At 41.5% G+C, this 22,599-nt stretch overlaps 1 protein-coding gene across 1 annotated transcript in view; it reads left to right on the top strand.

Annotated features, from left to right (window-relative positions):
- SH3RF2 (SH3 domain containing ring finger 2) overlaps positions 1-22,599 on the top strand; it is a 98,078-nt gene that overhangs the window by 33,054 nt on the left and 42,425 nt on the right. The window contains exons 2-4 of the mRNA XM_075860030.1: positions 9,962-10,231; positions 17,146-17,241; positions 17,984-18,304. Of these exons, the coding sequence (XP_075716145.1) occupies positions 9,962-10,231; positions 17,146-17,241; positions 17,984-18,304 (687 nt within the window). The remainder of the gene's footprint in view (positions 1-9,961; positions 10,232-17,145; positions 17,242-17,983; positions 18,305-22,599) is intronic.

Here is a 22,599-nt window from a genome sequence, read left to right as displayed (position 1 = left end):
CGGGCATGCAAGATATTCTACCCTAAAGTCGTAAGACATGCAGAGGTACAGTAGAGGTCCCATGCACCTCTATGGCAGCCCTATTATGACTCCATACAAAGGGAGCTGTAATGCGGCCATGTGCAGGGTAATTTTAATATTCAATATTATTTAGAACACAATTTGAAACCTCCCTTTAAATTAAAATGTAGTCCATTGGAATTATTTATTAGGAAGTCATTTAGATTGTTAAATGAGTTGTCTAGGACTGGAGAAAAATGGTCTGATTTTTTATTTTTTTTACAGAAGCAGCGCCACTCTCATCCATGGGATATGTCTGGTATTGCAGCTCAGCACTATTCACTTCAATGGGAATGGGATGCAATATCAGACTTTATGGACAAGTTTGGCACCATTCTAATCCTGGACAACCCATTTATTGATTTTTTTCATTGTAAGCAACCTCCCACGTACGTATATTCGGGCTATTGGTTAATATTATTTGTGTTTGAAATGTTTATGGTAATTTGCTTATTTGAAAGCGACTATGAGAGTTGCATCTTATGAAATATTTATACCAGTCCTACTACAAGCATTTCTCATTGAAATCTTCCCTATCCAGGTAATCCACTTACCAAGCAAGTCGCATGCACTAACAAGTGTGTTCTTGTCTGTCTGAGCAAAGCCAAATGAAACAAAAACATGAGATTGCAAAATTTAAAACTTATCTGATCACTGTATATTAACCTGCTGTATGCAAATAAAGAATAACTTGTGTCCAACTTTTTACAAATACCACCACTGGAATTTATTTAGTGAACTATCAATGCTGTATTACTGTTGGTTGAAAGTATGAAGACCGGACCAATATATACACTTGCAAAGGTGACCATGAGAAATAAAATACTTTCTTAAAATGATTATACCAACTGGCCCTTCTCAAAAGCAAGCTAACCTGGAGATCAACTAATCGAGGCGGGTCCGGCTGCTGAAATATTTGGTAGTTAGTTAGTTGTTACGACAATGTGAAGCAGCAGACAGCCATTGCACAGGGGAAAAGTAGTATTACCTGTGATCAAATGACTGGATGACATTGTCATGCTGAGTCCTCCAGAACATGAGTTGCTCTTTGCAGCGGTCCTCTGCCCTGCCTAATAGAGGAGGGTACTAAGCAGGGGACCACCTTCTAGGATGTCAATATGTTATGATAAGGCATATGGACAGGGGTTGTCCTGAGACAATCCCTTTAAGATAAGACAAAACTTTCAAAGCAGTGTAAAAGATTTCAATAAACCATTTAGCAAATATATCATGAGGATTTTCCAATACATTGCCTACTGTGTTGTCAACAGAATTCAGCCAGCACTTAGGGTGTATGTAGATGTTGCGAATGAGCTGCAGTTTAAACCGCATGTGAAAATGCATGAGAATTTGCCGCGATTTGATGAGTTTTTCTTTAAAAAAATAGAAATTGCAGTTTTAATGCAGTTTTAGTCACATCTTTACCGCAACGTCTGAATACACCCTAAGACATTTTGGCACTAAATCGAAGAGGTAGGGCGTGTCTGGAAAGGTAAGGGTTGTCAGGTTAGTTGGCAGTGGGAGGATATTGTATTAAAGTTTAATTACTAGACTGATTCAATATCCGTTTGATTATCTGGAGCACCAGAAATGTTAATATACACGGAATTGCTTGCCGCGATTCTCCATAAAACTGCTGATGTAGTCCTTTTGCTTGGCACACTGTATGCCCAAGGACATTTTTGAAACACAAATAATTTTTTTTACCAGTCTATGTAATAATATAAAAGAAAATAACTAGGATTGAACAAGCCTTTATGGTCTACACCGTGTCATGAAATAGTGCAGTGGAAAATTGTATGATTAGTGCGGGGCAGCGCACTGTAATCTTTTTCTGCCATCACTTTGGAACCACTTCTCTCACATATTAGCAATAACTGCCTCCTATTTTCCATTTTCTGATTACATGGGCAACGTGTCTGCCAGGTAAGATTGCACCCTTGTCATGAAGCATTATTAGTGGTCAGTAGTGCTTAAAATGTCATTCAGCAGATTCTTTATCGAAAGAAAAGTCTATGAAGCGATTACTAATATAAAATTCTCACATAACCTAGACAGCATAAAAGATGTTTCCTTTTTTCTGTGACTAAAAAATGCTTTTCCTTATATAGCCCCATGCACACGAATGTAAAAACGCCCATAATTACGGGCCGTAATTACGGCACGTTTTTACGGGCCCATGGACTTCTATTGGCCACGGGTACCTCCCTATATGCTTACGGGAAGGTGCCCGTGCCGTTGAAAAATATAGAACATGTCCTATTTCAGGCCGTAATAACGGCACAGGCAGGCCCATAGAAGTCTATGGGGCTCCCGTAATTACAGGTGACTACGTGTGTGCACCCGTAATTACGGGAGAGTTGCTAGGCGACGTCAGTAAATAGCCACTGTCCAGGGTGCTGAAAGAGTTAAACGATCGGCAGTAACTCTTTCAGCACCCTGGACAGTGACTTCCGATCACAATATAGATCAACCTGTAAAAAAAAAAAGACGTTCATACTTACCCAGAACTCCCTGCTTCTTCCTCCAGTCCGGCCTCCTGGGATGACGTTTCAGCCCATGTGACCGCTGCAGCCAATCACAGGCCAATCACAGGCTGCAGCGGTCACATGGACTGCCACGTCATCCAGGGAGGTCGGACTGGATGTCAAGAGAGGAACGCGTCACCAAGACAACGGCCGGGTAAGTATGAATTTCTTTTACTTTTTCTGTCCTGCACTGATAGAGAGAAGGGCTGCCGATTACTGAAGCGTAATTTTGCAGCGAAAACGTGCCCGTAAATACGGGTGGAATACAGGTGACACCGGACCCGTATTTACGGACGCGGGTCCGTAAATACTGGTGCAATACGGGTCGAATACGTGTGACCAAGGACCCGTATTTACGCCAGTATTTACGGGAGGACAAAAATACGTTCGTGTGCACAATGTTTGTCTTCAGGTGTTAGCAACTTGACCGGGCACTGATCCTCCATATTCTTTTTTTTCTTTATCAAGATCCTCCATATTCTTAACCAATTCTAAGCCTCCTAAGCCGGGGACTATGAGCAGGAGAGTGGTGCTGGATCAGGCAGGGGCGAGTGACATATTTGATAACTTTATAGAGCCCTTCTTATTCTGAAAATTGGTGGTGGTTAAAGGTTACAAGATTCTCCAATGGTAATGACTCATCGTTGAGAATAATCACTATGGTCTTGGTTCTGGTCATAGAAATTTTTTACACCAGTTGGAAAAATTTGTAATCTGCTTTAAGAAAATGTCTTGGTCGTTACGATAACTGTAAATTATTTATTAGCCAAGAAATTACATATGCAACAATGCATGTCAGCAATATTTGAAACATTAGGTATGGTTTTACTGGTTTATGGTTTTAAATGTATTGCCATTGTTTCTTGTATCTGTGCATGTATACATATTACTTTCCCTTTTTGGGTTAAAACAGTAAAGGGGAACTTCAGGCAAAACTGACCTGAAATGGGACTGTCTGAGCCACAATGATAAAGGGGTTTTGGTACTCTATAGTACAACATGGCCCCTTCCTTTTGTAAATGGGCTTCAAAAATATGCTGCAGGATAAGTGTCAAATAAATTGCCCTGAAAATCAATACGCCTCCCTACATATTACTTCATAACATTTTCAAACATGGGGGGAACGGAATTTGTTTTTGTCGGAGTGCTTCTCTAAATGATACAATTCCAATTGCCTGCTGCCACCACTGGGGGAGCTAATGAGCTTACTGAAGACTGATTTATTATAGAGTTGAATGGGAACAGTATAAATCTATATACCTTGAGCCGCCCCTAGCAGTGGTCGCAGGCAGCCAGCATTTTAAAATGTAAAATTCAACACAATATTTTGGTCGTATTTTGAATAAAAAATTTAAATGATAGGTACACATTAAATTGTGTGAAGGTATTATTGTACCCAACACATTTTTTTTGTCTACAGTAAATGAAAATGAGATGCTTTTATAAATTTGTCTACAGACTTTTGAATCGTTTGAGTTATTGACACTCCATTTGTACATGTTCCCTTTAAAAGTATTGTAGAATTGGAGTATCTGTTGTGTTATTTCCAGCATGGCATGCGTAAAATGTATTACTTGATCCAGTAGATGAGTTTGGATGCTTTTTGACTGTTGACATCTCCGCACTTCTTTGCATATTCTATACTTTGGTGCTTTTTAAGGCTGATCATTATGAGCTTAGTCTTTGTTTAAGCAGATCTGTTTGATTGTTATCTATATGTAAAATTGTTCATCAAGGGATGATACTTGTACTAGACATGTGCAATTTACATTTCTAGGCGTTGGCTACAACCAGCGTAGTTGTCGTTGGTGTGTGAGCGTCTGAATAAAATTCAGTGTTTATATGAACTTGCACTGGAAGGTAATTTGTCAGAACATGCCATGAGATACAGTGTCAAGATTGTATTTACTCTTGGCCAGCTCTGCCCAAAAAATTTTCTTGGCACTCCTGTAATCTATTTCTTTGTGAAAAAAATAATAAATGTCAGTTCTTTAAAAAAAAAAAAAAAACAACATGTTTAAGTGTTTTTTTAAATAATATTCTGAGAGTTACATAAGCCATTCCATTGTCATACCTTTACTGCTAGTTTATTTTTAGTTTGCTTAAAGGGAAATTGTCAGCAAATTATCTATTTTATTCAATCTGTACACTGGACATTAAAAAAAAAAAAATAAATGGGTCCCTGTTGATCCAGGAGGGAGCCACTTCATCAGTTCTACTACCCTGACTGAAAAAGTTGCCTAAGGATATGTAAATCTCTGATAGGTGGGTCTACTGGGAACCCCAATACAAAGTGGCCAGCAGAGAAAGGGAGAAATTCGAGAGAGGTGGCCGAGCATGTGTGTGGTCCTCCCCATAGTAGTCTACAGGGTGGGCCATTTATATGGATACACCTAAATAAAATGGCAATGGTTGGTGATATTAACTTCCTGTTTGTGGCACATTAGTATATGGGAGGGGGGAAACTTTTCAAGCTGGGTGTTTACCATGGTGGCCATTTTGAAGTCGGCCATTTTGTATCCAACTTTAGTTTTTTCAATGGGAAGAGGGTCATGTGACACATCAAACTTATCGAGAATTTCACAAGAAAAACAATGGTGTGCTTGGTTTTAACGTTACTTTATTCTTTCATGAGTTATTTACAAGTTTCTGACCACTTATAAAATGTGTTCAAAGTGCTGCCTATTGTGTTGGATTGTCAATGCAACCCTCTTCTCCCACTCTTCACACACTGATAGCAACACCGCAGAAGAAATGCCTCCCGATCTGACACCCTTAGACTTTTATCTTTGGGGTCATCTGAAGGCAATTGTCTATGCTGTGAAGATACGAGATGTGCAGCAACTGAAACTACGGATACTGGAAGCCTGTGCTAGCATTTCTTCTGCGGTGTTGCTATCAGTGTGTGAAGAGTGGGAGAAGAGGGTTGCATTGACAATCCAACACAATGGGCAGCACTTTGAACACATTTTATAAGTGGTCAGAAACTTGTAAATAACTCATGAAAGAATAAAGTAACGTTAAAACCAAGCACACCATTGTTTTTCTTGTGAAATTCTCGATAAGTTTGATGTGTCACATGACCCTCTTCCCATTGAAAAAACTAAAGTTGGATACAAAATGGCCGACTTCAAAATGGCCGACATGGTCAACACCCAGCTTGAAAAGTTTCCCCCCTCCCCTATACTAATGTGCCACAAACAGGAAGTTAATATCACCAACCATTCCCATTTTATTTAGGTGTATCTATATAAATGGCTCACCCTGTACATCTCCTTATTTGCTTGCCTTTCTCAGCTGCCACCAGCCCCATTGTATTCCTCATGTCGTCCTGGATACTCCTTCTTCCAACAGATGAGACCCCCATAAAATACATAAATGTCTGCATACTTTTGTCTGGCAGCATTGCCTTAAAGGGTATTAAGACCACAAACGCTGAATAACAGGTTAGCTACCTAGTGACACTGGACAGACACTGGACAACACATGACACTTGACAGACACTGGACAACACATGACACTGGACATCACATCAGTGACACTGGAGAGACACTGGACAACATATCAGTGACACTGGAGAGACACTGGACAACACATCAGTGACACTGGAGAGACACTGGACAACACATCAGTGACACTGGCGGGACACTGGACAACACATGACACTGGACAACACATGACACTGGACAACACATGACATTGGACAGACACTGGACAACACATGACACTGGACAGACACTGGACAACACATCAGTGACACTGGAGAGACACTGGACAACACATCAGTGACTGGAGAGACAGCTTTCTACCTTCCAGGAGAAGGAGATATGTTTAATTAATACATGGGACAAATATATACTGTGTATATACTATATAGTATTAATTCCTTTTTTCACTTTTATATTATACTTTTTCTTTTTAAAAATGTAAAAGCAACATTTTTGTTGCTTTTTTAAGTTGCACATCAATATTAGGCACCCTGCACACGCAGTGGAATTTTCTATCCGGATTTACAGGCAGAAGACTGTTCCAGGCAAGTGGATGACACTTAAAAATCTCTTTCACATGCTTTTGAAAATTTTCCACACAAAAATCAAAGCATGCTGCACATTTTTAAATCCACAGTAAGCTCTTTCTGTTCTAAGGATAGGCCATCAATAGCTGATGGGTCGGGGTCCGAGCGCTGCTTCACCTTCGCCTCAGGCGAAAACAGCTCCTGAATTTCAGACGTAATTGCTCATACTCACGTTTTTCGTGGCGTCCATTACGGATGTAATTGGAGCTGTTTTTCAACGGAGTCAATGAAAAACGGCTCCAATTACGTCCAAAGAAGTGTCCTGCACTTCTTTTGATGAGCCGTCTTTTTTACGCGCCGTCTTTTGACAGCGAGGCGTAAAATGACAGGTCGTCGGCACTATACATCGTAAAACCCATTGAAAGTAATGGGCAGATATTTGTCGGCGTAATGGAGCCGTTTTTTCAGACGTAATTCGGGGCGTAAAACGCCCGAATTACGTCTGAAACTTGGTCGTGTGAACATACCCTAAATGTGTGTCAAACACTCACAGTGAGCAAGAAGAAATGAAGGGGCAGCAGCGCTCGTACTAAAACCCCTTCAAAACAGCTGATCAGCGGGGGTCCCGGGAGTCGGACCCCGATCCATCAGCTTTTGATATCCTGAGGATAGGCCATCAATTTTTATTGGCTGGAAAACCCCTTTAAGGGATTTCCACTTTTATTTATCAGGATTTAAGATAATTGTTTTGGATACACAGAAATTATATTTAATGCAGCAGCAGAATTATTATAAAATGAGATGGAGCCAGCCAAGTACCAAATGGACCAATTAGAATATAGGGTTATAGTAGGGACATTTTACTAGCTAAACATGAGTTTTATTACGGTCTTAAACCATGGAGCTCTTTTCTATTCCACAAAACGTATAAAGCATAAGCTAATTATAATTCATGACAAGAGGAAGCGTTGTATCAACCTGTCTAGTCTTTACCACCCAGCAGTAAGTGCCAGCAGTCGGTTGTCTTTTTTCCAACTTAGAAACAATCAAAAACCATCAGAGTGTTTATTTTTGCTATTTGCATTAGACGTCTATGTCATTTCTGGAACGTATTCTGTGTTTTTTGGACAGTGTAGTCTTTCCCATACAGTGATGTCAATGAAAAGGGTAAATGAATGCACTGTTGTAAGAATATTAACTTCTAACAAATGACACATTTTATTTGTTGTGTCTGGCACGGAAAAGAATATTAACTGGCATGCGCTGCGTGCGGCCAGGTGGATGCTCCTTATCCCAAAAAAAAAAAACATCATGTGACTATAAGGGCATTTCTCCATCAAATAATAGAGCTCAAAATATACATTTCTGAGTTGGGTGAAATCTTTCGACACTCCTGACTTATCTTGATCGACTTGATTCTGGATGTAACGGTTACTAATGGGGTAGTAATTCAACTTTCTACTCACCCTGATAAACTTCACTCATATAAATATACATGCTGTATTGTGTTCCCTGTGAGGTTCTGTATCACGATTCAAGCCATCGGTTCGAGCATGCCGCAATTCTATTTTATGTGGACCCTCTGTAAACAGCTGTATTTTGATACGGTGGTATGCATGGTCCCATTACACTGTATTAACACTGTATTTGTAATTACAGTGTATTGTGCCAAGTTTCGATACCCTGGATTATTCTCTTTTCTGCTTAACTTGGGAAGGATGGCAGTATTGAAACTGTGGGTATGAGATTCTCCTTAGTGTTGGCTATGTCATTCCCGGTATAATCAGGCAAACTGTTACAGTTGTAATGATATCCTGCAGTCCGTTATTGAAGTGGCTTGTAGAGGGGAAGCGCCTCTTCTGGTTCTTTGCAGCTGGCACTAATGCAACCCTACTTTGACGGACACTTGATATTGTAAAGAATACTAATAGTCCAATCCCAGCACTTTGATCGCAATCGAGGTTAGGGGTTCACTGTAGTCAGTGGCATCCTAACAAGTTTGCTGGCCTCACACCATTGACCCTTTGAAAGGTTAGACTTGGCATTGCAGTAGCTCAAGCAGGTCCTAGCTTAGTGGTGGTCAACTACTACTACATTATGGGGGCCCTTCACTCCATCTATCCAGATCACATTAAGCCAGGGCATGACGTAGATATGCATACACACGTCTCGATTTCAGCCATATTTGTGGCTAGAATTGTTTCCATGCATGTTATTTTGTTAATCACCCTAAAACCTTCTTTTGGGAAATTACGGATCGAAGAAATATTAAGCTACAAAAAGAAGCTCCTATGTTGACACATATAAACATTATACAACTTTTGGAAATGGGAACAATAGAGAGGAGGAGAAAAAAAGTTAATCTGTTCTTTATTGTTGCGCAGCGCACTAAGCCCATGGGGTGCTCCTGTCTTATCATTATCTCCTACCTGGAGATAATACCAGCTGTACCCTATGAACCTATATGTGCCACACATCTGGCTACAAATGCCACCAGGCGGCCAGTTGAGCATCACTGACCTAGAAGGAACTTTACAATCCCCAATGATAGTGGGTGTCTTAGACTTCCATTAATGAAACTCTACGTACTAAACATTTCTAGTAGGTCAAGTTAATTTTTGTACTATAAGCAGTGTTTGCTGGTGTATTTTTTTTCAGCGCATTCTGAAGATCCATTATAAAATATCCATTCTACAGGTTCACACAAATATCAACATCTGGTATACAATAATGTAATATAATTCAAAAACATAATAAAATTGTTGGTGGGGACCCGCTTTTATTGTCCCCCTGTTTGTAGTATAGTGTTTTTGCTTGAGTATTTCTCTGTTAGGAGAGCTTGGTTGACAACCATTCATAAATTTACGTACAGTCTGTAAAAATATGAGACATTTATTCCAATGTCTGTCAAAATAAAAATGGATGATTATTTTAAAGCTGTGGGAGCTTGTGCAGATTATCATTATTGTCATTATCTTTCAACAGTGCAAAGTATACGCTACTAATCTGTTCATATTAGTATTCTAATCTAATGACATATATAATTTGTCATCTTTATCTTTCATTTTGGTTTTACAATTTGTCCGTAAAAAATATTGACTGTATGTGATCCCCCTGTAAACAACCCCGTAGTACAATTGACAACCATGGCAGAGTTACCCAGAAACACACGATGGTCCAGCTTCTATATTACAATACAAGCACGTATATGGAACAGCTTAATTTGTTTCAAATCAGATATAGACTAAATTAAATAATAAATTTTGTGATCATTCTTTTATCTATAGAGTTTACATAATATGAAATGAACAGAGAATGAAGGCTCCATGTATAAAAAAATAGTTTTACTCTTTTATAGGTACCATGTGCTAAAGCAGTGTCAAGCTACAGAGGCCAAGCCCCCAGTGACCTTTCCTTCAATAAAGGAGACATTATTATCCTGCATCGACAGCTGGATGATCAGTGGTATCATGGAGAAGTAAATGGGGGAACCGGTGTCTTTCCAGCAAGATCAGTGAAAATTCTACGAAAAATAGACCAACCTCCAGCTCTTTGCAAAGCTTTGTACAACTTTGAATTGAACCACATTGGCAGAGGAGAAAACAAGAATTGTTTGAAATTTGCAAAGGTACAGTATGGAGTGAACACACGTCACTCAGTAGTATAAAGCCGCGTAATATCCTGTATTAGTAGTACAGTTGTTTGACCACTTGTAGCATAAATGTAATGGTACATTAGTATGTACTGGATATGCTGGATATTCTGGCATCAAATCTGGAGGCAGCTGCAGGGAAATCTACAGCGGCAAAGCCGCACCAATTCATGTAGATTTTGGTGCAGATCCACTTGTGGATTTGTCTATGTGGTATGGCTAAAAGTGTCTGTGAACATGCTTGTTGATTGTATCCAGGGCCGTAGCTGTAGGAGTGCAGAGGCAGCAGTCGCACCTGAGCCCTGGAGTCTGAGGGGGCCCTAAAGCCCCTCAGCCACATAAGACAACACCGGTATTATAAATTATATATGGTAGGTGGGGGCACTGTTATAGATCTTGCATTGTGGCCCAGGAGCCTCAAGTTATGTCTCTGATTGTATCCATTGACAACCAGCAGTATTGTGTATGCAGCTCTGGGTTATACAGACTGTAAGGCCTCATTCACACGGCAGGGTTTCCCGGCCGGGTGCCGGCCGTTCATAAATCGGCCGGCACCCGGCTGCATTAGGATTAATAGACCCCTAATGGGGCTATTCACACGACCGATTTTTTGACGGCCGGGAAAACCGGCCGTCAAAAAATAGGACATGCTCTATCTTCGCCCGGGTACCCGGCCGCCCGGCTCCCATAGAAGTCTATGGGGCCGGGTATTACACGGCCATCACCGGGATGTGTCCCGAGTGATGGCCGGGTTTTACGGCGCTTGCGCTCTATCTCCTCCTCCCCACAGCGCAGAGTGCTGACGAATGGCATCGCTGTACAATGTGTGGCAGGGCCGGGGTGTACAGCAGGTGGAAGGGAGCGCTGCGCTGGCTCCCTTCCCCTGCTTGTTTTAAAAGCACCCTGGCCCAGCGACACCTTCGATGGCGCCGCTAGCAGCTGCAGCTGCTGCGGCTGCTACTACTGTAGCGACGCCACTATAGCAGAGCAGGGAGGTATCTCCCCGCTCTGCTATGTCCTAGCCGCACTTTAGCTCCTTAAAGGAGCGGAATACCCGTGTTTTCGGGGATTCCGCTCCTGGACAGAGCGCTTGATGTCTCTGTCCATATCTGGGCAGTGACATCAGGGGAAACTCCTGAAGCGGAATCCCCAAACACATGGGGATTCCCCTTCAGGAGTTGCCGCTGATGTCACTGTCCGGATCTGCCCGGCCCGGCACGGATGCAAAACTTAATGCAAACCGGCCGGGCAAAATTGTCGATTTTACCGGCCGACACTCGGGCTCGGGAATGACCCGGTCATGTGAATCCCGCCTAATTCAGTGAAAGATAAGTAATACAATGTATTTGCAGAGTTTCTCATTTTTTGCCGAATATACCTATGTATAAAGTGTAACATGATGTTTAAAGATGGATATTGTATTGCAATTGATTTAAAGGGTTATTCCCATCACAGATATTTATGACATATCCACAGCTCGGGGCCCGCACCTATATTAATATAAGCTGTTTCTGTAAACCCCATAGAACTGAATAGAGAGTGCCACGTGCATGGCCACCTCTCTACTTAGCCTCTGCCCAGGATTGGCATACAGCATCCCGCTCACCAGGTGAGACGGGGATAGATTCTGGTTCCAGAGCTGGAACCCGCATCTATCAGACATTTATGGCATATTCTATGGTTAACCTATAAGTGTCTAAGATGGGAAAAACACTTTAAAGTGGAGCTCTACTTTTCGGCAACTTTTGAATGACTGTAAACAAAGGCATTTTTATTATTTATTTCATGTTAAAATGAATTCAGTATATTATGTCAGACCTGCTATGTCTCGGCAGAAACGTCTAGCATCCCAGTAAATACTGTCACTGGCTTCTTGCCTGTAAGTTCACATTTTCTGCAGCAGTTTTGGCCATAACATCTGCACCAGGGCTAGTAAAAGTTTTTCTCAACCCAGCCCTGTGTACTCTCATTAGATGTATTGTGAAGCTAAACAAAATTGCAGGGTTACTTTAGAATAGAGCTAAGACAGTTGCACTTACTTTCATTTCAATAACAGAAATGTCTGAAAAGTAGAACTAAGTCATGCCAAATTTGTATGTGACTTAAAAGTGACTTTGAATTGTAAGGGTATGTTCACATGCAGCATATGTGTTACAGAAATGTATGCTACTAAACGTGCTGGGTAAGACAAGTAGTTTCTTTTTTTCCTATACTTGAGCTAATTATATATGTTATGGAATGGCTGCGACGAGTTTTACAGTGATTTCCAAGATTAGCTACCTGATAAACAAATGATGATGAGATCTATCGTGTGAATCACAATCTGTCACTACATACGTCTCATGTACTCCTTTATTCTGTATTTTGATGAGAAGGCGTCTTTGTGTTAGTTCAGCAAGGTCAGGTCAGGTACGCGTGTCATGAATTAATTTGACCTTTTTACAGTTTATTTGGGAAATCACTCCCAGACATCAGTTACATTTTGTATAGTATTGAAAACTTATATGGTATTTTTAGATTCAGATTTTTTGTGGATTTAAAATATGGAGAGCTAAGGAACAAGTGTGTACTTTATTTTCTATAAATAGACGCCACGATACTGTTTGTTATGCCGGCCAAATAAAGAATATTATCAGTGAATTCCAACAGAACACTTCTATTGTCTAAGGAGTCCTATTATGATAAAGAGGGGAACAAGTTTTCTGTGCTGTATTTAAGACTTTATGACCTGTTTTGGCCAGAGAGGTCATTCAGACATGATAACTGTTGTGATGTGATGCCAAAGTATTCATTTGTTTAATGCCACCAAAAACATGGCAGATACAAGGCCAGAAACTAAAGTGGCAAATAGTAAATTAAGCAGGATAACATACCCATTGTTAAACCAAAAAAGAATAACTATTTATTTAAAGGTCATATAGTCAATGTATATAAATTCGCATATGGGAACCCATACATAGCATAAGCACCAAAAAACTTCCCTCAAATGCTGCAATAAGACCAAATCAATCGTATTATAGAAAAATACAAAAATCTTTATTGAAGACAAACAACACAGTTAGTCAAGACTATTTAAACATTTACACCCATAAAAACAATGTACAGTCAGTACAAGAGATAGACAGTGTTGATCATAAGGCAGGGCAAACAATGGTGGTGCTATGCATACAATAACAATGTATATAAACCATGCTCCATGCGTCTTACTATATGTATGCCGGTATTGCACAACCTCCGACTATGGTGAGACCACAATATCATAAATGGCAACATTTAGAAGTAAACCATGAACACCTCATGACACACAATACTTAACCCACCATGAGCCATTCCACTGCCACAACACTGTCAGAACACCCCAACGTGCGTTTCGCACCTGGCTTCCTCAGGGGATGCTGAATGAGTGTGATAGGAGGACTTATATAGGCAGCACAAAGCTGAAAGTGTACCTCACTTACTTGTCCAAAGGGTGTTTACTGGCGCATCCACGAGGAGAGCCGGCACCTCGATCACGCAGTTCACGGCCTCCGGAAGTGAGTAATGTGCAACCGCACAGAACTCAAGTCCATGTTGCGCCGCGAACTACGTCATGAACGGCCCCTCACCCCGCACACGCGCACCACAACCAAGGACCACCGCATCCATCTTGGAAAATGGCAAAGCCGTCGCTTTTGCCCATATCCAACGATGAAAGTCGGTATGTATACAGGAGCACCAAATTTAAATAGGGAAATGCATTTTAGGAGCATAGCAATATATATAAATTAGAACTTGGTCAAGCATAAGGGAACAATCGATCGCATATTATAAAGAATAGCAATTGAAATTATAATTTAAATATCAGATTTTGCAACAAGTGTGTACAGAGGGGGACCCAATGCATGCCTAGGGGCCCACTGTGTACACTCTCGGCAAAAGGTTTACAGATAGTATATCATAATGCAAATATGAAGATGCCCAAAAAGTATAATAATAATACTGCAACACATATATTAAATGAGCCAAGTGATGAAAATTAAAAATGTGTATAATAATATGTAAATACATATATATATATATATATATATATATATATATATATATATATACATATACACATAGTTTAAAAATATATATATATTAAAGTGAAGTGAATAAATAAAATCCAAAAATATAAAAATGTGTAAATAATAGGACCAGACAGGTCCAAATAAAGACTCAAATGAGTCAAGCGCTATATACAGTGGCGTAACTACCACTGTAGCAGCCGTAGCGGCTGCTACGGGGCCCGCGGCATGAGGGGGCCCATGTCGCCCGCCGGCACGGGCCCCCACCATGGCCGGAGGCTCTGCTAGTAGCCGCTATGGCTGCTACAGCGCGACGTTTCAGCCCACATGGGCCTTGCTCAAGTATATATATATATATATATATATATATATATATATATATATATATATACAGTGGCGTAACTACCGCCGTAGCAGCCGTAGCGGCTGCTATAGGGCCCGTGACATGAGGGGGCCCGTGTTGCCCGCCGGCATGGGCCCCCACCATGGCCGGAGGCTCCGCTAGCAGCCGCTATGGCTGCTACAGCGCGATGCCACTAAACACTACGGCAGAGCAGGGAGGTATCTCCCCGCTCTGCCATTAAACAAAAGACATGTATCCCCTATCCACAGGATAGGGGATACATGTGTGATCGCTGACATTGATAGGGAGAACGGGGGACTGAAAGTCCCCTGAAGTTCTCCATCACAAACCTCTGACTTCCGGGGTCTGTGTCGGCAGCTCCGTAGAAATGAATAGAGCGCTGGTCGCGCTTGTGCGCATGCGTGACCAGCGCTCCTTTCATTTTTATTGAGCTGCGCAGATGTCGGAAGTCAGAGGTTAGTCATGGAGAACATTGGGGGACTTTCAGTCCCCCGTTCTCCCTGTCGCTGCCAGCGATCACACATGTATCCCCTATCCTGTGGATAGGGGATACATGTCTTTTGTAGGACACACTGTAGATCGCATTTTTTTGGGAGGGGGGACGCTGTATGGCGTTCCTTACAGGGGGGCTGTATGGCGTTCCCTACGGGGGGGCTGTATGGCATTCCCTACAGGGGGGGCTGTATAGCGTTGCCTACAGGGGGGGCTGTATGGCGTTCCCTACAGGGGGCTGTATGGCGTTCCCTACAGGGGGGCTGTATGGCGTTCCCTACAGGGGGGGCTGTATGGCGTTCCCTACAGGGGGGGGCTGTATGGCGTTCTCTACAGGGGGGGCTGTATGGCGTTAGCGCCATACAGCCCCCTCTGTAGATAACGCCATACAGCCCCCCTGTAGAGAACGCCATACAGCCCCCTCTGTAGATAACGCCATACAGCCCCCACTGCAGATGATGCCATACAGCCCCCACTGTAGAGGACGCCATACAGCCCCCTCTGTAGATAACGCCATACAGCCCCCACTGTAGAGAACACCATACAGCCCCCTCTGTAGATAACGCCATACAGCCCCCTTGTAGATAACGCCATACAGCCCCCTCTGTAGATAACGCCATACAGCCCCCACTGTAGATGATGCCATACAGCCCCCACTGTAGAGGACACCATACAGCCCCCTCTGTAGATAACGCCATACAGTCCCCACGGTAGAGAACGCCATACAGCCCCCTCTGTAGATAACGCCATACAGCCCCCCTGTAGATAACGACATACAGCCCCCTCTGTAGATAACGCTATGCAGCCCCCTCTGTAGATAACGCCATACAGCCCCCCCTTGTAGATAACGGCATACAGCCCCCACTGTAGAGAATGCCATACAGAGTCGGCCCTGTAGATAACTCCATACAGCCCCCTTTGTAAGATAACGCCATACAGCCCCCCCTGTAGATAATGCCATACAGCCCCCTCTGTAGATAATGCCATACAGCCCCCTCTGTAGATAACCACATACAGCCCCCTCTGTAGAGAACGCCATACAGCCCCCCCTGTAGATAACGCCATACCACCCCCTTTGTAGATAACGCCATACAGCCCCCTCTGTAGATATCTACAAAGGGGGCTGTATGGCGTTATCTACAGGGGGGCTGTATGGCGTTCTCTACAGAGGGGGCTGTATGGAGTTATCTACAGAGGGGGCTGTATGGAGTTATCTACAGAGGGGGCTGTATGGCATTATCTACAGGGGGGCTGTATGGCGTTATCTACAGGGGGGCTGTATGGCGTTATCTACAGAGGGGGCTGTATGGCGTTATCTACAGGGGGATGTATGGCGTTATCTACAGGGAGGGCTGTATGGCGTTATCTACAGGGGGCTGTATGGCGTTCTCTACAGGGGGGGCTGTATGGCGTTATCTACAGGGGGGGCTGTAAAAAAGGCACTATCTACAAGGGGGGGTTGTGTGACACCCAGGGGAGGGGGCCCTAGTCAAAAGTTTGCTATGGGGCCCAGTCTTTCCTAGTTACGCCCCTGGCTATATAAATACCTGTACAGGCATACACAAATGCGTATAATGCACACGTGTACATGCCTGCACATGACCAATCTGTGCATGAATAGACATATGACCCGTTGGCCTATATACACATGAATGTATGCAATCCCGCTTCTAGAAAAATTGTGTCTTTTAATGGTGATTCTAAAAAACCAAAATGAAGCCTCAGATTAGGGGAGTGATCTGGATGAACTTGAGAAACCAAATTCAGCATGACAAATTTACATTTTATCACATATCAATCTGTCATTGACAGGACCTCTCTCATGTCTATGGCTACCTGTATAGTGACCGGGAGTAGTCCGTCTATTTTCTTCATTATATATTTATGCATTGATTTTCATTTGAAAAGGATTGTGTGTGTTATCTGTGGCACCTACTTGATAAAATGTAGTAAAATATCTAATCAACAGTTAAAATCTGTAATTACAGGATGATATAATCAGTGTAATACGACGAATAGATGATAACTGGGCCGAAGGCAAGTTGGGTGATCAAGTTGGAATTTTCCCCCTTCTCTTCGTAGAGGTATGAAACAAAAACACATATGAATAATATTTTGAGAGCAACTAATGGACATGTAGTGGAAATATCGGGTCCTGTCAAATATTTTCTACCCATGTGGACTAACCGCAATTTTTATCTGAATAATTGTACCAGTTCATGTATTTGAAGATCATGAGTAACCATATGCCAAAACAAAATGTTGGCTACGTATTCTAAGAACTCATGGACACCCTGAGTTTGTAGATGCTAAATCATAGCATTGCTGCATAAACAAGACTGTCTACAAGTGTATTCCATATTTTTTAATGATGTTTAATAGAAAAAAAGTCCCACTAGGGAACATATTCTCATTGTGGGGATTGAGCAAAAGGCTTTATAGCAATGGTCCCTGGGAAAAGTATGCAAAATAGCTTTTCCTCCTGAAATAAGGCGGGTGTCTCTCCAGTGCGACCTATCATGGATTTATTAGGTTTGGCTGATAACCCAAGTCATGCTTCAAGCCTCTTTAAGGGGTTGCACGCCATCTGTAAGGTAGCTAAAAAGACAGGATTCCTCCTTCTGGAAGACAGCTATCTTATTCAAGTCCTAGAATTCTACATTCCACTTAAATGAAGCAATACACTTAACAGTGGGTAAAGTGAAGTATCTCTTGAAGCATAAATGTAACTCATGATTCTAGCAATTGATCTATTATGTCTATCATGTTCTTGCCTTTTTTGTTTTTATCAAAGAATAACTTACCAATGATATATTTTACTTGCAGCTAAACAGCACAGCCAAGCAACTGCTGGAGTCAAACAAAGCTAAAAGAAAAGATGTAAAAAATTTGCCTTTTACTTCTCCACTGAGGAAGTCCCCCTCAAATGTTAAGTCTTCAGAGCCAGAAACAATGCGACGAATACCAGACGGAAGGCGAAAGAGCCCACGGCAGTTCCTGATTACCAATGCTCTAAATACATTAAACAGAATTGTGCATTCTCCATCGGGTAGACAGACTCCGGAGATTAGTACTCCCATACTCATCAGTTCCAGTAACACAGCCATTATTGAGAAGGCCAGGTATTTACCTAGCTCATCAAATCAGGTAAATGAGAAAATATATTACGTACAACAAGCATATGATCCTGTAGAGAATTTTTATAACTGTGAATCTATTTTATTCTACAGCTGTTTTCCTTTAGATTAAGTTCTCCAGAACCTATTCTTACTAGGAAATCCCATGTTGGAAAGCTTTAGGTATGGAATAGAGTCGGTGTGGTCTAGATCCAAACAACCAGTAGAGTTGTAATTCAGGAATTGATAGACTTATGCACTCAATCGTTTACAATAGTATTGAATCTCTAACAATGTTGTAGGAGAAATATATTATAAGATGGGGGAAAAGGAAAAAGCACTTTGGAATATGTGGAAACCTTGTGTCTACTTCCGATCTGCGGTGGAAGGTGGGACAGGGTTGGGATTAGAATGTGTCTATGTGTTTGGATGTAGTATATTTATTAAGTTGCAAATATATATATGCAGTATATATATATATATATATATATATATATATATATTACAAACAACAAGCTGGTCCTAATGTCAACATTATATTGGTTCATAGGCTGTATGGGTCCAAAGATAGGTACATTCATACAGTTAACTCAAGACCTAGGACAAAGTAAGGTGGCAGTGCACATCCTCAATGCCGTGATGTCTACATTAGTCTATAATTTTTATTGGTTTAACGGATATATAAGCTTATTGCCTATGGCAGATTCAGATAGACTTACTGTTCTGAAAAGCCAGAGGTGTAACCTGAAGGAAAAGAGTCTATTTGTTACTTAGGCTTACCGTACTCATCCTGAGCGAAGATTTTTATTCTGGGGTGTAGAAAATCACATGCCCTTAACACCCTTACCTTTTTTTTGGTTCTGCTACATACCAGTTTTCTCATAGATATTATACGATATAATAAGACTGAATACTCATAGTGTTCACCACAATGAATGATAGATTTGTTAGTGAGCATTCACAATATGTAATTATGACAGGTTTTTATTATGGGTGTTCCAATGATAATGTAGACAGAAATTTGGAAGAGGAGAAAGCAATGAAACCTAAATTCAAATGAAACGTAATCTAATGTATATAGTGTATAGCATTGTATTTTCTTTAAGGCTATGTTCACCCTCTGTTTTTGGGATACGTTTGGCTTATATACTGGGAATGCTTCCAGCGCATATACGCCAAAGGCATCCATAGGCTTTCACTGATCCAACATATGGCATATCTTTTTTTTTCACAGTATTGGAAAGAGAAGTCAGCTTAATTTTAATGCAAAGGGAGCCTGCAAAAAAGAACATGCACTGCATAGTATTTTTTTTTGTTATCATGGGAGCCTATGGGCAATATATACAACTATATGGCATATAGTTGCATACGTCGGAGCCTTAATTATTAATATTCCCAGTGTATGCACCAAACGTGAAGAAATAATGAGATGAGAACAGAGCTTTACTCATACTACAAGATGCTGCACAGTAGTATACAGATCTATTGTTTATTTATGTTATATAGACATACACTGTGCTGCTTTTGGTATATTGGTTTTGCGGACTGGCGACTACTGTTATTGACCATACCCTGGTGACACCCCGACAATAAAAGCCTGTTCTTAATAGGAACTCTATACAGTACAATTGTGGGATGATAATAATAATGTGCTCACCTTTAAATTGTGGCAACGTTCCTGTGCCGCCGGTCACCAGATTTCCCCACTGCTTGTTGTCATCACAACATGACATCCAGTACTGCAGAACATTGAATGGCTATGTCAACCAATCGCTGTAGTCGTAGTAATGTGCCATCCATAAAGACGTCATGTGCCATCAATATTTTCTTCTATTTGTAGCCCACCGCGACATTTTTTGAGGGGTCAAAAAGCCCTTTTGATTGGGTTTTATGACTTCATGCAGAATTTTTATATAAGCTAACACTTTGTTACCTAACAGCTGATCTTCAGGGCTTTGGTCGCAGTGGTAGCTTGTTTATTTATATGTATTTTGCTCATGTAGGACAAAGTATCTGAAACTGTGAGGCAGGCATCTCCAGTGAGGCGCCCCCTAGTTGTTGATGGGCGCAGCTGGGGAGTCACGTTGACAGAATTGATCATAAGCTGCACAGTCCTTTTATTTAATTTTTTTGCCAGGAGAGAACCCCTTAAAGCCCTAATTTTTTTTAAATTGTTGTGCGGAGGCAAAGTATTCCATAATTATTAGTCGAAATTTGTTGACTGCTTTGTCAGCACAATGCTAAGGGCCTGTTCACATCACGTCAGATTCCGTTTGGGGTTTTTGTTCATCTATTCTGTCAGAGGAACAGATGAATGGAAACTATAGCTTCCATTTGCATTACCATTGATTTCAATGGTAATGCTTCCATTTCAGTTGGGTTCCATTTCTTTCTGTTCTGTAAAGTGTCAGGTTTTTTTAACAGAAATAATAGCGTAGACGACTGCGCCACTGTTTTCGTGAAAAAACTGAAACCAATTGCAAGGGAAGCATTACCATTGAAATCAATGGTAATGAAAACGAAAGCTCTAGTTTCCATTTGGCTTTCCGTTCATCTGTTCCTGAATAGATGAACGGAAACACCAAACGGAACCCGACGCTGATGTGAACAGGCCCAAAGTATCTCTTAGAAGGCTGAAATTAGTTTGCCATTCCTACTGTAAAAGTAACAGCTCTTGTTGCTGCTATCTTGTAGGGAACCCCTGACTCCAGGGAAGATGGCACCATAAATAAATTTTAGTATTACCTTAGTATTACATTGTAAATTAGCCATTATAAAGCATATCTTTATAAAGAAATTATTATTTCAAGTTCAGCTGTTTGTCCTCCAGATCTGTCTATCTCTTTTTTTAAGTATATATATATATATATAGGTAATGTATATTCATTATCAGGACACTTGATTAACGTTAATCTCTGTGTTTGTCGCTGCACATCGTGTTCTAGTAAGAACGCGATGCTGCTGTGTAAATGAATGGAGAGGAGTGTATAACGCTGACTGGTCACTGATTGATCAGCGTCATACACTCCTCTGTACAATGCCAACTTGGTCGAAAGTAAAAACACGCCCACTTGGGCATTAAGAAACTCATTAGCATAAAGCTAAAAATCGCTAATAAAGTGGTTTAAAATAGATCGTTTTTCTAAATAAAAAGCATTACTGTCACCTACATTATAGCTCCGATCTCCTTATGTAGGAGATAGGGCACTTATAATGTGGTGACAGAGCCTCTTTAAGCTCAGCGTTTATATGTGTAAATACAATAAAGCCTTTAAACTGCAAACAAATTGTATTATGCTAGGATCCACGGCGACACAACATGCCTGCGCATCATGGTGAAACTGCAGAATTATCATGACCAAAACTCAACTTCTAGTGGCCTTGCTACCATCACAAAAATGTCAGATTTTTCTGCAATTGTCCCAATTTTAATTGTGCAAGTTTTTCTTTCCATACGGAAACATTAAGATCGCAGTAATTCAAACATGGCAACACCATGTTGCCATGGAACCCTATCCTCAAAATGTAAAATATTAACTCCCAGCAACATTATATCAAAGGCTCTTCCTACATTTGAGTACAGCTACATAGGGTGTTCAGTGTTCCCAGTACACCAAACAAATCCAATTTCTGTTGTCGTTTATTCACACGGTGTGTTTTTTCCACGTTTCATGCCGCGTGGCCGAAGACCACACTGCAAAATCGCATGCATTTTTTTCAGTGACTTGCTTAGATTTCTGTGCTAACTGCAAAACTGCACCTCAAAACCGCACCATGTGGATATACCCTTGAGCAAAGTCTGAAGCTGTCAGCCACCATAAAGCTGAGTTCATACTGGCTGAATACGCAGCGTAAGGCCTCATTTACACGAGCGTATGCGTTTTGCGCGCGCAAAAAACGCTGCGTTTTGCGCGCGTATGCATGGCGTATGCACTGCGTATACGCAGCCTTGTTGCGTTTTAAACGCGCAAAAGGCATTTGACAGCTCCGTGTGTCATGATGCGCGGCTGCGTGATTTTCACGCAGCCGCCATCATAGAGATGAGGTAGTCGAGGCCCGTCACTGTCCAAGGTGCTGAAAGAGCTAACTGATCGGCAGTAACTCTTTCAGCACCCTCGACAGTGAATGCCGATCACAATATACACCAACCTGTGAAAATAAAAAGACTTTCATACTTACCAAGAACTTCCTGCTTCCCCCAGTCCGGGCTCCCGGCCGTTGCCTTGGTGACGCGTCCCTCTCTTGCCATCCGGCCCCACCTCCCAGGATGACGCCGCAGTCCATGAGACCGCTGCAGCCTGTGATTGGCTGCAGCCTGTGCTTGGC

The sequence above is a fragment of the Rhinoderma darwinii genome, chromosome 3 (genome assembly GCF_050947455.1).
Source record: "Rhinoderma darwinii isolate aRhiDar2 chromosome 3, aRhiDar2.hap1, whole genome shotgun sequence".
NCBI classification, from domain to species: Eukaryota; Metazoa; Chordata; class Amphibia; order Anura; family Rhinodermatidae; genus Rhinoderma; species Rhinoderma darwinii.
The sequence above is the reverse complement of the archived record's forward strand: the minus strand, read 5'-3'. Positions and strand labels throughout refer to the sequence as shown.